General features: G+C 63.2%; 1 protein-coding gene across 3 annotated transcripts in view; it reads right to left on the reverse strand.

The window, feature by feature from the left end:
* The window catches only part of SDK2 (sidekick cell adhesion molecule 2), a 233,674-nt gene that overhangs the window by 34,299 nt on the left and 184,514 nt on the right, over nt 1-14,861 (reverse strand). For 2 of the 3 annotated variants that reach the window (XM_081270315.1, XM_081270314.1), the window contains exons 22-36: nt 13,915-14,036; nt 13,521-13,630; nt 13,298-13,448; nt 11,413-11,650; nt 10,661-10,776; nt 9,495-9,684; nt 7,998-8,096; nt 6,829-7,023; nt 6,196-6,397; nt 5,456-5,559; nt 4,923-4,993; nt 3,366-3,501; nt 1,965-2,021; nt 634-735; nt 430-545 (exon numbers count right to left, since the gene is read on the reverse strand). In XM_081270315.1, coding sequence (XP_081126441.1) covers nt 430-545; nt 634-735; nt 1,965-2,021; nt 3,366-3,501; nt 4,923-4,993; nt 5,456-5,559; nt 6,196-6,397; nt 6,829-7,023; nt 7,998-8,096; nt 9,495-9,684; nt 10,661-10,776; nt 11,413-11,650; nt 13,298-13,448; nt 13,521-13,630; nt 13,915-14,036 — 2,009 coding nt within the window. The remainder of the gene's footprint in view (nt 1-429; nt 546-633; nt 736-1,964; nt 2,022-3,365; nt 3,502-4,922; nt 4,994-5,455; nt 5,560-6,195; nt 6,398-6,828; nt 7,024-7,997; nt 8,097-9,494; nt 9,685-10,660; nt 10,777-11,412; nt 11,651-13,297; nt 13,449-13,520; nt 13,631-13,914; nt 14,037-14,861) is intronic. The other variant, XM_081270316.1, reaches the window with a different exon arrangement.

A 14,861-nucleotide genomic window follows, 5' to 3' on the forward strand; every position in this document is an offset into this window, starting at 1 on the left:
CATTAGAACACACACCATCATCCAAAATCTAGAAATGATTTTTGAGCAGAGATTTCAAATGAGCCAGCGGCAGCTTGTCCACTGGGCATCTCATTAGTATCAATGTTGTGATCAGGTGACCAAATAACTCCTAGGAGGGGCCATATGTCTGGGGCTGGGCTTGGCAGGGCAGGGGTGCCGCTCAGGGATGCTAAGAGCAGAGGTGTGGCTGGATTTCTTATATCTGGGTCCAGCTGCCCCCGGGACACTGGAGAGAATGAGCGTCAGTTGGTCCCAGCTGTACAATGTTTGTGTGACTTGGGTCACAGCCAAGGTGGCAGTGCACAGTGGACCCCGTGGGAGAAGGTGGGGCCTGGGACCTCTCGGCCTGCACCCAGCCCCAGTCCTGCCTGTGCCCCTCTGCACCCCCTACTCTCTCGGAACCCCTACCTTGTAGCCCTGGATATCTCCGTTCTGGCTGTCCAGCGGGGGTGGCTCCCAGGTCACATCCAGTTGCGTGGCTGTGGTGCTGTGGACGGCCACGTTTCGGGGCGCTGCTGTGGGTACTGGGGGCAGAGCGGGTGGTGTGTTAGTGAGGGGACTCCAGGGAGAGCCCAGCGGTGGGAGTGCCTGGGGCTGGGTGGGCGCACTCACCTGCCTCCCCCACGAACACCTCTTGTGGGGGGCTCAGGGGCCCCTCGCCCACGGCGTTGTACACGCTCATCCGAATCTCGTAGCGCCTGTGCTTGTTCAGGTCTGCGGGCGAGAGTGGGGAGGGGACAGAGGTCACCGTCCCGGCCGGAAGGAGCCCACCAGAGGCACGAGGCCCCGCGGTCCCAGCCCTGTGTGAAGGTTCAGGAGAAAACAGGGAGGAGGCGCCCCGGGGCTCTCCGACTCCCTCTGCAGACTCTGACATGAGGTGCGGCTGCTGGCCTCCAGGCCGAGGGTGACCTGGGACATTATCCCACTGGGCACTTGAGATTGAAAGGGCTCTGTTAACATTCATGCTGGGACAACTGTGTAAACCCAGCCTGTCCCGGGTGTCCTGGGCCAGGGGACAGGCGCTCCCTGCTTGTCCTATGTCCTACAACTGTGAAGGCAAGTTCCCAGCCCTGCCCCAGCTGTGGCCCCATCGTCCCCGTGTGCCGGCTCTTTTCCTGGGGGAAGTGCTGTGGGTGGACTCGGGGCCCTTGGATGCCAAGCGCACGCTCTGCCCCCAGCTGCAGCGCCAGCCCCCACTCAGCCCTAGAGGGAGGCTTGCCAGACGGGACTTCTGGCCTCGGAAGCCCCTCGTTTTGCCAAGTTTGGGGCTTAGGGGGTCACGCCTGGCAAAGCTGGCTCCATCCATCCCGGTGGGAGACTCTGTCCCTGTGGGGGTGGCTGAAAGGTTCCCTGCCCTCTGCACCCCTCCCTCTCCGGCTCCCTCCCCTCCCCCTTCCCCAGGTGGAAGTTCTAGGCACTGGGGGAGTCTCCTGGCTGACCCCTGCGCAGTCAGAGGGGTACAGTTGAGGGCGTCTGGACTGGCCCGTGAGAGTGGCCTGGGGAAGATCCCTGCTGGGGCTTCAGGAACAGCAGGCACAGGGGGAGCCGTGGCTGGGCCCCGCTGGGGAGCCGCAGCCCAGCGCTCAGGGCAGGAGCGGCCTGGGGCGGGGAGATAGCGGGCTGAGACGAACCTCAAACTGGACAGATTGGGCAGCATCGATGGACACCTGCCCACCTGCCCAGCGGCACCCAGAGCTCCTACTGCAGACCTGCCACCATCTCCCACCTGCAGGAGGCTGCGGGCTCCTACCCCACACCCAACGGGGACGGGGTGGGCCGTCTGGTAACGGCCTCCTGCTTCCTGGGTTTGAGTCACTTGTGTGGAGGGTGGTCCTGTTCCTCAGGCACCCGGGGCGCCTCGGCCTGGGGCGGGAGTTCTGCAGGACCCACTCCCCGTCCCTGAGGAGGCCTGGGCCGCCCCAGGGCCGCCATGCAAGACTTACTGTCCAGCTCGCACTGCGTGAGGCTGGGCCGGCTCAGGTTCCGCACGGAGTACAAGGCTACGGGGAGCGGGCAGGGGGCCAGAGACAGCAGACAGAGGAGGTTAGTGCCACGTCCCCGCCCCCAGGAAGCCGAGAGGGGAGGAGGGTCACCGAGGAGGAGCGGGCCAGAGCTGCGCCTTCCTGGGGGCCTGGGTGGGAGTGCTGCTGGAAGAGGCTGCTGCAGGTCAGCGCTGCCCCGTCCCGGGGGCACTGGCCCAGGGTCACGAGGACCCCTTGGAGCCCCAGGTGGCGTCCCTGGGGACAGCTCTGGGGACCCTCTAGTCCCAACCCACTCTCCTGTCTCCAGGTACAGCCCCTGGAAAACCACATTTAAATACCGGGGTCGTTAGTTTTCTCAGATGAACCAGAAACAATTTTACTACCAGGAAACACGGGCGCCCTGCGGCGGGCTGACCGCAGCCAGGCTGTGCGGCGGGGCCAGGACCAGCCCCTGGACCCGGTGCTTCCAGTTCTTTGCTAAGGCTCCTTTGCTAGGGGCTGCACCTGGCGTGCTCTGCTATCGGCCGCTGGAGACACGGTGTGTGTGGGACCTGTGGGGGGCTTGGGGGTCAGGCAGGTCCCAGGCCCCTCTCTTGGCGATTGGCCCCACCAGGCCTGGTACCCTGGTCTTCTGCGCCCCGCCTGCTCCCCTGACCCTCCATGAGTCCCTGTGGAGCCCTGTGGAGGGGACACCCGCGCCACGTCCTCTCCAGACTGGCCGCCCGCTGCGCCTCCCCCTGCCAGCCTGGCTCAGCCTCCTGCTTTGGCTACTTCACTGCAACAGACTCCACTGGCCTCCCTGCCCCTGGCCCCCCGTCCCCGGGCCAAGTCGTCACCCTCAGCCACCAAAGCGACCCTCCTAACACATAGGTCCAACCCTGCGTGTCCCTTGCTGATGGCCCTGCGGGGTCTCTCACTGGGCCCTCCAAGGGACTCTTGCTACTTCCTGCTCCTGTGGAGACAGGCTGCAGCCCCAGGGCCCAGGGCAGGGCAGGAACTCCCTAGAAGTGACAGGGGCCCTGAAAGCCGCTCTTGGGGAGTGACCTGGCTTCTGTCCCTTTGGCCTCCTTAACCTGGAAAGCTCAGATGTCCCTCCTGCCTGCTCGGGGTCTCCTGGAACGGCCTCCCTCTCTGCCCTGCCCAGGGCCTTAGACCCCTCTTTCTGGGCTACTCCAAGGGGCAGGGATCTTGTCTCCATCGCGGTGTGACCCAGGGTCTTGGGGTGTGTAGAAGGTGCTCAGTAAACAGGGAGTGAAAATGGGGACGGGACAAGGCACACACGGGAGGAAGGCAGGGTGAGGTTAGGGGGAAGCCGAGGGCCAGGGCAGGAGGAGGGTGCCCCCACCCTCAGATGTCACTCACAGGTGAGCTCCGCCCACTTGGCCCCAGGGTTGTTGATGCCTCTGAGAGTGAAGCCTCTCAGCCCCTCGTAGAGCAGCTCGCGGTAACGGATGCGGAAGCCCAGGAGGATGCCATTGACCTTGTCCTCAGCCGGGGGCTGCAGGGAAGGGGGTAAGACATGAGTGGGGCCCGGGTCGCTGCTCACCCCACGCCGGCCTCTCCCCCATCATGCCTCCTGCAGCCCAGAGGGAGGGCTGTGCCTCAACATGAAGAAATCAAATTAACATGGCGCATCTTTGATTCGCAAAGCGTTTCCAACGAGGCGGCTGAGTCACCCAGCATTCCCTGTAAGGCAGGGAAAGGCAAGAACCACCAGGCAGTTCCCTCCAACAGGGAAGGAAACCAAGGCTCAGAGACGTTAAGGCACTTGCTCATGATCACACAGCCCTGGAAGTACAACTCTGGACGTCCCAGCTGTTCCTTGGCCAGGAAGCCCTTCCACGGCTCTCCCCAGGCCTGCTGAGCCCTCCTGACTACCTGGCCAGCACTTCCTGCCAGCGGAGCCCTCTCCCTGCTCCTCGGCACAGGGGAGGGTGAGTGCCCATGTGTGCTGCCCCACCCCCCACCATCATTTTCTCCTTTGCTCTCTGCTCCCGTCCAAGCTGAGTTGGAGAAGAAGCTTCCAGAGAAGATGGGAGCTACTTTTTTTATGACACCTCTTTTACAAAACCTGCTGAAATGGTTCAGCCTTTTATTGGCTCCTTTAATGGCTTTCCTGGCTGCTACCAGCACCTCCCTGCCCCCTTCGCCACGTTGGCCCCAATCTGCTCTGGCCCCTCCTGTCCCTTGCTCCTGGGTGTACCAGGGCATTCCCACTGAAGGACGTGTCCCCTCTGCGGGCCCGTGCCTCAGCCACACATGGGCACAACCTGGTGCCCGTCCCTCTGATCCTGAGAGGCAGCCACCTTGGGGTCTGCGGGTGACCTGCTGAGCCAGAGGCTGGCCTGCAGAGGGCGCAGGAGGGTCCTGACGGGCAGGATACCAGGGCCGACTGGTCTGCGAGGTTTGCCCAGAATCCTCCCCAGGCCTGGCAGGACAGCGGTGCCCTCTAAAGAGCAGGCAGCCGGAGGGCAACGGAGGAGGGGTGCTTCCTCCACGGGACAGTGGGCTCCTGCTCCCAATCAGGAGCCCACTGTCCCCGTGGAAGGGACCCCTGCACTGGCTGCTGAGTCCGGGGACCTGAGGGATCCTGGGAGTTTAGAAGACGTGGGTTTATAAACCCGACCCTGCCACTCACAAGCTGTGTGACTTGGGGCCCTGTGTGTCCCCTCCTGCATCCCCGCCACCAGTACGGGGTGCTGGCACTGCCTGGTGTCTCTGGAGAGTGGAGCAGGTGTGTGGGGTGTGCAGAGTGTCCTGTGACCGGCACACGCCTGCTTGGGTCCCTGTGTCCTGCCTTATCCGTGTGCTCTAGGGGACAGAACCCGGGCCCAAGGTGCCCTGGGGGGGTCTTGGCTTTCTGTTCCCAGTGCGAAGCTTGCCTGAGTCCCTCTGGGAGCCCCCCGCTGCTGCCCGTACCTGCCATCGGATCAGCACGGAGGTGGTGGTGTGGGGCGTCACCGAGAGGATGGTGGGCGCTTCATCAGGGGCTGTGGAGAGACGGACAGGTGGCTCTGGGGGCTGGAGCCTCAGCCCTAGGGAGCCGTGGGCCCAGACTCCACCGACAGTGGACTGAGTCACCGCCGTGTGCCCACCAACCCAGAACCTCCCAGAACAAAGGGCCAGTGCAGAGGGAGAGAGGGACCCAGTCCAGACCCACGGCCCCGAGCCTTCCACGCTGCCCGAGAGCCACAGGCCTCCTGGGCTGCCCCTGCCCCCTCCTCAAGAGCTGGCAAGACATCTGAAGGATGCATGTGAATGTCCGGCTGGGACTGGGACCTGAGCCCCTGGCAAAGGCCCCTCCGGCCCTCACCACCTGGGGGTTCTGCCCTGGAGGTGGAAGGGCCCAGCAGCCCATGACCTGTCCCCCCCCCCCCAGAAGGGGCCCCTCAGTGCCAGGAAGCAGCCGAGGGCCAACAGCAAGAGACCCAGGTTGGGGAGGAGGCACTGACCGGCCTGCAGGGTGGTCAGTGATTCCGACTCCTCGCTGAATTCGCTGTCCCCAATGTCATTGGTGGCCTTCACTCGGAACTTGTAGGATGTGAAGGGCTTGAGCCTGTCGGGGGTGGGGGGTTGGGGTTCAGTGATGGAGGACCCCCGAAGACCCTGTCCAGCCACAGTCTCAGTGATGTATCTCTGCTCAGGAAAGCGGGGCAGACCCCCCAGACAGATGGGGACACTGAGGCTCAGAAAGGACCTCTGTTACAGAGGGGTCAAGTTGGACCAAGAGCCCCGGCCATGCCTCATGGGGGCCCTTTAGCTGCAATGATAAGCCACGGGTCCCCAGGCCCAGCTCGGGGGCCCAGGCAGTCACAAGGCCACCCAGACCTCCCTCCGGGTTTCAAAGCTCTCAGGGCCCCTCTAGATGGCCCTTCCTGTCCTGAGTCCAGAGCTGAGGAGGGCGGGGCTGGAGCGGGGCTCTCCAGGGAGAGCCAGAATGGCCTCTGGAGGTCCATTTCCTTTCCCAGCAAGTGAATGTGTTCCTGATGGAGCGGGCGGGCGGGCGGGAGGGGCAGGGCGGGAGGAGACAGGCAGCCACCGGGAGCCAGAGTCGGGAGGGAAGCTGGCCCTGGCAGAGTCGCCCCGAGGGCTGCAGGCTCCTCCTCCTGAAGGGGGGACGCCAGGCTCCAGAAGTACCAAAGAGGTGGCCCCAACAGGGGACAGTGGCTCTGCTGGGGGGGACCCGCCTCACCTGTCCACAGTGAAGCTGGAGGCGTTGTGGCTCACGGAGGCCGAGTGCAGCGCCCACCTGCCGCCGGGCAGCTCGCGGGTCTGGATGGTGTAGTAGCGCACAGGGGACAGCCCATCACTGCCCGGCTCCCAGGACAGCAGCACGCTGCGCGCCTTCACGTCCTCCTGCTGCACAGTGGGCTTGCTGGGGGGCTGCGGGCGGTCTGGGAGGCGGCGGAGGGGCAGGGCAGATGAGCAGTGCCACCCCCCGTTTCCATGCACCCAGACCCTGCAGGGTCCCCACCCTGTAGCCAGCACCTCTGCCTCTGGTCAGGCACCTGCCAGGCTGCCAGAGTCCCAGGAGTGTGTCTCTGGGCCAGACCCGTGTCCTTCGTTCCTTTTCCTGGAACCCAGGGCCCTTGACCACCAAGCCACACCCCAGTCCCCCCTTTGTATTTAGAGAGAGGGTCTCAATAAATTGCTTAGGGCCTCCCTAAATTGCCCAGGCTGGCCGTGAACTGTCGATCCTCCTGCCTCTGCGTGCTGGGATGGCAGGTATGCCACACCCACCTGGCTGGAGCTCACTCGCCATTCCAGGCCAGGACCTGGCTGCCCCCCACCCAAGCCTCCCCAGCCCCCATGGGCGGTCGGTCACCTCTCTTCTCGGTGGTCACCACCAAGGCCTCGGCGGCCTCTCCCCAGCCTTTGCGGGTCTGGGCGGTGATGCGAAACAGGTAGACAGACTCTGGCTTGAGGCTGGTGGCTGTGTACTGGCGGGCGCTGGGGGCCAGCACGTCCACGGTGGCGGTGTTGGCGGTGGTGGCGTTGAGCCGGTGCGTGATCTGGTAGGCTGTGGGCAAGGGGGAGAGGGCGGCCCTGGAGGCAGGTCCTGCCTTCCTCAGCCTCAGCAGTGTCTGCACTTGGGCTCTGGGCCGGGCCCTGTCTGCCTGGAGCCCTGGGGTCACTTACAAACCTCTGTGGCCCTTGGGGAGTGTGGACTCGGGGTGTGAACAGTGCGTGGGCTCCTACGTTGGCCCTGAGAGGAGGCAGAGCCCGCTGGGAAGCGGCCGAGCTGGATTCCAGCCTGGGTCTCTGGGCTAAGGGCATGCGGCCCTGCTCACTGTCTTGTGAGGCGTGGGGTTCCCCATAGCACGGCCCGGCACAGGCCCGGCACGTCCAGGCGTGGGTGTGCACCCTCCGTCTGTGGGTGTGCATGTGTGAGTTTCTGTTTCATTTTTAATTTCTTAGAAACTGGGTCTCGCTACGTTGCCAGCTGGCCTGGAGCCCCTGGGCTCAGGACATCTTCCTGCTCAGCTCCCAGTGGCTGGGACCCCAGAAGCCCGTGGGCCACCAGGCCTGGCAAGCCACCCCTGTAAAGGTGAGGGTGCAGAGGCCACAGGGGAGTGGACTTGCTCAGCCCTGCCTTCGGCTCTAGGAGTGTGTGTCCAGGGAACCTGGAGCGGGAAGTGGGCCTCTGGTCTGCGGCCTCCCTCCCGGGTGCAGGCCCAGCTGTGAGCATGGCTGGGCTGGACCGGCCAGTGCATCCCGTGGCCCCCCAGGGAACAGCCGTGGAGGTTTACGAGGTGCTCAGAGGCTGAGGACTGGCGTTCGGAGGCATGGCCCCAGCCAGTGTCCTTGGGGTCTGAACTTGATCTGGTCCTGCAGCAGATCATGCAACAGGCAGGAACTTGCAGCCGGGGAAGCGAGACTCGGGTCCCACTCTCAAGGGCCGCAGACACTTGTTGCCCCTGCTCCCCTCTCGCCATCACTAAATGTGCCTCCCTCTCCTTCCTGCAGACGGGGCTCTGGAGGGGCCGGGCTTACCCAGGATGATGCCGTTGGGGGCGGCGGGGGGCTGCCAGATCAGCCGCACTGACGTGGTCCTCACCTCCGGGAACAGGATGCCCATGGGTGGTCCTGGGACTGGAGGGGACACAGGGGGAGAGGCTGACAGGCTCTGCTCAGCCTCAAGCATGTCCAGCTGCAGCAGAGTAGACCGGCGGGTGGAGGGGGACAGGGTCACTCCGTGCGGCTCAGTGAGCGCTATGGACAGCTGCTCGGGCTAGTACCCGGTCAGGGACCAGTGACACAAAGCTCGGGGAGGCTTCTGTCCTCAAGATAGGTGTGTAGAAGGTGGAGTGAGGGTTCTGCCCTCCCAGCAGGTGATCTTGGCAGCACCCGGGGCTCCAGCTTGGTCTGTGCACACCCTTAGAACCTGGCAGATGGGCCCTGGCCTGGGGCTGGGCTTCATCTTTAGATTGACTTATGTTTTGCAGTGCTTGGGGCGGAACCAGGGACTTGGTTGTACTAGGTCAGCGCCTGCGCTGAGCTGCGTGCCAGCTGGTCTGGGTTAGAAGCTCCTGCTCTGACTTCCGTCCACTATGGGGGGTGGCTGGGGGGCTATGGTAAGTAAGCACCACCCTGAGCCTGCACATCTGTCTCTCTAGATCTCACTCTGGAATTCCCACTCAGACCACCCCAAGCATGCATCCCAGATCCTCAGAGCCACCTCCTGAGGGCAGACTGGACCCTCGAACCCAGGGATGGTCAAGGACAGCTCTTCTGGGGGTATGGGTAGAGACTGAGGGGTGTGGGTGGGAAGAAGGTGGGTGGGGGTGATGCCCCCTCCCAGCACAGGACGCCAAGAGGTCCGAGGTTTCCAAGCCTGAAGCTGGCCCTCCAGGTCACTGTACCCGTGGACTTGTCCAGGCAGGAGGATAGGGTAGAGTTAACTTCACCGTCCATCAGCTTGATTTATGACTTCAGAGGACCCACACCTGGCGCTGCCTTCCTCCCACACTCCTGTCTGCATCTGGGCATTTTTGTGGTGGGCAGGGCGTGAGGATGGGCGAGGGAGAGGGAGGGGCCAGGACCCGTGGGTCCGCCTGGCCCCAGGGCTTTGCTGGAGGGACAAACGCTAGTACTCGGCTCCTGTGACTTTGTTGGAAAGAGAACCAGGAGTCTGCTGCCCTGGAGACACCAAGACTTTCCCTTTCACAGATGTCACTGAAGCAAGCCTGCCCTGGACAAGACAGAGATCAAACAGGTGCACAGTCCCCGATCCCACACTTGCCCTGGAGAGAGACCAACAGACAGGACCAGCTCTCCGCCCATCCTCACGTCGTCCTTTCTTCCTTAGGGACACACAGGCTGTGATCAGTGTCCCCTTGCAGAGACTTGGTAGCCCCGAGTGACCGGTCCCCACAGGAGGAGCCTGAGGCCACGGCTCCCGTGGGCAGAGCCGGATCCCGGGGCGAGGCCGGAGGGGCAGAGGAAGGTGGCCCCCGCAGGCGTTCCCGGTTCGCTGGGACTTGGACTCACCATCGTCCAGCGTCCGCTCCAGGATGGGGGGGTGGCTGGGGCTGCCGTCCCCGATGCGCGTGAAGGCCAGCACCTGCACCTCGTACAGCACGTACTTGCCCAGGCCTGTGAGCTGGACGCTGCGGGACGCGTTGCCCTCCACCAGCCAGGACCGGGGCTGGGAGTCCGAGTCCTTCTCCTTGTACATCACCTGCCAGGGCCCGGCACAGGGAGGACCTCAGGAGGGGCTCGCGCCCAGGAGCAGGCCGTGTGGGGACGGGGCAGGCCGACTGGGGCACCTAGTGTGACCCAGGGGGCCCAGGGTGACGGTAAAGCTGTGCACCCAGAGGGCCGGGACACGGGGCTTGCGCGGCTGTAAAGCTGGATGGCCCCTGAGGAGTCTCGGGTGGGCACACGGGCTGGGAGGGAGTGTAGCCTCCTCAGGCTCACGGGAGGAGGGACACACGGGACAAGGAGTCTGCCAGGTCCCAGGTCAGGCTGGAGCAGCTGTCAGAAAACTCCAGAGGCCCTGGAAGGCTGCGGTTTGGGGTTGCTTTGTTCCCCGAGGGCCCATGCATGGGTGCTGGTTCCCCGCTTGATGGGACCTTCGAGGGGTGTGCCCTAACCTCAGGCAGGACTGACCTAGTTCTCATGTGACCCCTTGGGAGCTCCACAGGAGACTGTCATGGAGGCCCGAGCCTGACCTTGCTCAGCTCTCCCAAGTTTCCTATACCCAGATGTGACTAAGACGTGACCACCTTTCCAGCAAACTCCTGCTGGGGCCAGCTGAGACACATATGTGACATAGCTGAGAGGGCCCTCACCAGAGCAGAGCCTATGCAGACACCATGTCCTTGAGCCTCCCCAGCTGTGAGCTAAACAAACCTCTTTATAAGCGAAACTGTCCTGGGTGCTTTGTTACAGTAACGAAAACCTGACAAATACAGACAGAGCTGAGCGAGGCTGGGCCCCCTAGCGTGGCCTCTTGGAAGAAGGGGCACAGCCCTAAGGACCTGGCCCTGTTTCCCCACCCCTAAGGGCGGGGGACTCCTGGTTGATGGGAAGCCAGGCAGACCCCATATCCACTCTAGAAGGCAGAGGCCTTGCGGGTGACAAGGCAGGACACCTTGGATGGAGAGGCTGGGTGCCCAGTGCAGGGACCGCCCCCCTCTGGTCCTGAGACTCACCTTGTAGCCCAGCACCAGCCCATTGCGGTCTGCCTCGGGGACCTCGTTCCAACGAACCAGCATGCTGCTGGAGGTGGTGGCCAGCGCGGACACGTTGGTGGGGCCAGAGGACGGGACTGAGGGAGGGAGGGAGCCGAGAGCGAGAACTGAGCCGAGTCCCTCTGCAGTGGAGGGAGGGGAGCAGGGTGGGGGCGGAGGAGCTGCTCCGGTGGCCAGCTCCCTCAGAGGACAACCCGGCGGTCACTCTGCTCTGAGGTCTTGGGTTTGGGGATGTCCAGATGCTGTTCTGGTTTCTGATTTGCCTCCCTCATTGTCCTCTGCTCTGACTGACCTCAGTGAGCTTGTGCCGGGAGGAGGGACGGGGACAGGGACCAGGAGGCCCCCGAAGCTCCTGGTCATATAAAGGGCCAGGAGAAAGCCCCAGGTGGTGACCTGCGTGGACATGAGGGCTCCCTGAGGCTGGGGCTCCTGTTCTATGGCTGACCCCTGGGCAGGCCCCAAAGGAGCTGCTGGTTCTGTTTCTGGAATGTTCTGAGGGTGACCCCTTCCCTGGACTCCATCTTGGGCTCTTTCCAGCACCGCAGGGCAACAGGGCTAACGCTGAGGGTGGGAAGGGGCAGTTTGCCCCTGCAGTGGGGAAGGTCTGCCCGGCACTAGGCAGAGGGAAGCTGCTCAGGCTGCTTGAGGACGGTCCCCGCCTGCTGGCCCTTGGACAGCCTGAGGGCAGAGGGATAGGGACAGGAGGGGGGTACCTGACTCCCGGGTCCTGCCCACCACCGTCTGGCTCCAGGGCCCGCTCCCGATGGCGTTGAAGGCCTGGACCTGGACGCGGTACTCGGTCCACTCCTCCAGGTCCTCGATGGTGTACTCCCGCTCCACGCGGTCCGGCACCACGTGGCTCAGCGTCTTGCCGTGGCCGTCCGACTGGCTGTACTTGATCTTGTAGCCTACGGACTCGGGGTTCCCGTTGTATTCCATCTCTGGGAGAGGCTGTGGTGAGGTGGGGCAGAGCGCCGTGAGGCCCGGACACTGTGCAGGGAGAACTGCCCGACCCTGGGGCCTGGCCTCTTCCTGGCCTGCAGGATGACCTGGCCCACCGTCCCGGCTGCCAGTGTCCCCGAGAGGTGCTGCCCTGGCCTGGCTGGGGGTGCACATGGTGTCTCCACCTCCTCTCCTCTCCCCTCCAGGTTCCGAGGAGGAGCAGGGCCATCTCCACTGCGCATGTGGCTAACTTACGCCCCTGCCCAGGGACTTGGTCCTGTTTAGGAGACTGAGTGCCTTTGGCTCTGGTTGTCTCGCTTGCCTAACTCACCTGGCCTCAGCTCATGCTGCCCTTGGAGGAGCGGACACACAGCGAGGACATTCCCTGGACATTCCCTCTCATTTCCAGGAAGTCCTGCTATCCAGCACACCTCAGTCTCTCCTGATGCATATTTAGCTTCCTGCTAGTTCAAGTCTCACCAAAGAGAAAAGGGAGATTCTGTCCCCAGGCATTAGCACCAGGCCAGAGGGATCGTGGTCACTGGCTCAAGGTTGTTTGGTGAACCTGGCCAGTGCTGATGAGCAGAGGAGGTGGGTGCCTGTGGCCTGCAGCTGAGAGCTGATCTTCACTGCCTTGTATTGGACAGAGTGGAGCTGGGCCACCTGTGGTCCCCTCCTCTTGGTCAGCCTCCCCAGGGCCTCCCAAGGATGCGTGGTCCACAGCTCACCACACTGGAAGCCACTTAGTCCAGCTCCTCCCTGGCCCTGTCTCAGTGGCTGACACACACCCCCACCCTCTGCAGACACTTAGTGAAGTGGACCAGAGACCACTGGAACTGAACCGAGGGGTCGGGGAGCCCGAGGTGGGGTGGAGCCCCACCTGCTGCAGAAAGTGACGGGTGTGCACCGCCAAGTGGGTCTGAGAGGCGCCATAGGGGGTATGGGAGGGTGTGAGGGTGCTGGGCAGGTGGCCAACCTTGCTCTGCCCCAGTAGGGGGTATGGGAGGGTGTGAGGGTGCTAGGTAGGCTGCCAACCTCACTCTGCCCCGTTTCCTCTTCTGCTAATTGGGGACCAAGCTCAGCCTGCTGCCACAGGCCTGCTGAGGTTCAAGGCCTGACTCTGAATGAAGCACATGCTGCTGCCTCCTGTAGGACCAGCAGGGTGACAGCCTCATGATCTCACTGGCCCCCTCCCGCTCAGCAGCAAGTGCTCACTCTCTGACTAAGCGCAGACCCACTGTTCAATCCAGACCCTCAGAGAGAGAGCTGTGTGGCCAAGGCAAGTTCATAACCTCTCTGAGGCTTGCTTTTTTTTTTTTTTTTTTTTTTTTTAAGCTATACATTGGGAGGATAACGTGTCCTCTGTATAGTTTCTGAAATGATTAAATGTGCATTTGGCCAGTGCTCAGTAAAATGCGTTCTGGCCTCTCCCTCACTTGGGGGGCGTTGGCTCATTCAGCCATGGTTGATTATCGGGCAGTTTATCTACAGAAGTAAAAAGTATATTTTTTTTAAAAAGTAAAAAAAAAAAAAAGAAGCCAGGAGAAGGCGGATAGGCCCCCTCTGCAGGCCCCCTCTGAGGCCAAGACGGCTTTACAGGGTGGGGGTCAAGGGAATACCCACCACCCCAGGGCCCGCTCCCGGGGGGGGCCTCACCGTCCAGCGGAGCCACAGGCTGGTCTCGCTGGCTGTACGCAGGGTCACGTTGGCCGGGGCCATGTCTGGGGGCGCCTGGAGGGTCTGGATCTTTCTGGAAGGCTGGCTGGGAGGGCTGGTGCCCACGATGTTCACCTGGCGCATGCGGAAGCTGCGTGGGGCGATGTGTGAGCAGGACTGGCCAGTTGTCCCCCCCCCAGGGCCCCGCGCGGCCGCGCCTCACCTGTAGTAGGTGAAGGGGTTGAGGTCGGGCACCTCCATGGAGCGGGCGTCGGGCTCGTTGCTGAGCTGGTGGACCAGCAGCCACTCCTCGCCCTCCCCGACCACACCCACCTGGAAGAGGGGTGACCCTTAGACGCGCCGAGATGGGGTGCCCCGAGCCCCAGCGCCTGTGCGCACCAGCTCTGCCCAGGGGAGGTCCTCAGCCGAGGGTGCCGCCTGGGGCCAGCATCTCTCCAGGCCCCCGAAGGTGACTGCAGAGGCCTCGGGAGCGGGGCCAGGGATGGCGGCTGAGGCCCGACCCAGCAGAATTCCTGGAGGTGGTGCCCGGATCTGCGCCCTGAGCGAGTCACCCGTGGGCTTCCGACCCGCCACCCCAGCCCCGCAGCAGGCGTCACCTGAGCTTCCACCAGCCAGCGGGAGATGGAGGTCTTCCCGTCGTAGCCCGGCCGGAACTGCAGGGTCACGGAGCGGGGCCCGATGTTGGAAATGCCCAGGTTGGTGGGGGCTCCTGGGAGTTCTAGGAAAGGGGGACGCAGGAGGGGCGCGTGGGGCGCTGCTCCCCGTGGAGAGACTCGCGTGGAGCGGGCTGTGCACCCTCTGTTCCTGAGAGGCCCCAGGTCCCAGGGGAGGTGTGGCCAACACAGGGTGTCTGATGGGGCGCCATGTTGATAGCAGGGAACTGACAGGTTGGGGACTAAGGGGGCCTCCCAGGGCCACCTATGCCAGAGGCCACCCTTGGCAGATCTGGGTGTGAGATGCTCACGAGGGAGTCAGCGGCAGCACAAAACCAAGCCGGGCTCAGGAGAAACCAAACAGGACCCATCCTCCCCATCCTTCCCCACCCTTACAAAGCCTTTCATACTCAATAGTGCTGAGGAGGTGAGAGGGACAGGTGGGGATGGGAGGCAGCTCCTATTTGCCAACTGAGAACCCTGGAGGTGGACTGAGTTTGAATCCAATTTCACCGCTTATAGGCTGTGCATCTTTGGGCAAGTTACCCACCTCTCTGTGCCTTAGTAAAGTGGAGGTGATGATAACACCTGTTTCAGGGTCGTTGTGAGGACTGGACGAGGTTGATGTATATGAGGCCCCTTAGTGGGCTCTACAGAAATCTCCATCAGTCTCCCTGACCTACGTAGTGCAGAAGCCCTGGTGCCTCAGCTATCTCCTGGTCAGGTCCCACTGCCCAGCCTTACTCACATGGACACAATGACAGGGTTGTCTGCCCACCTCTCCATGTACACAGATGGGGAAACTGAGGCACGGGGGGGCTACTTGGGCTGCTCCAGGTTGCAGAGCTGAGACTGGACCCCAGACTGCCCTCCATGTCCACCCACCATGC

The sequence above is a fragment of the Spermophilus citellus genome (genome assembly GCF_964194105.1).
Source record: "Spermophilus citellus genome assembly, chromosome: 17".
Classification (NCBI taxonomy): domain Eukaryota; kingdom Metazoa; phylum Chordata; class Mammalia; order Rodentia; family Sciuridae; genus Spermophilus; species Spermophilus citellus.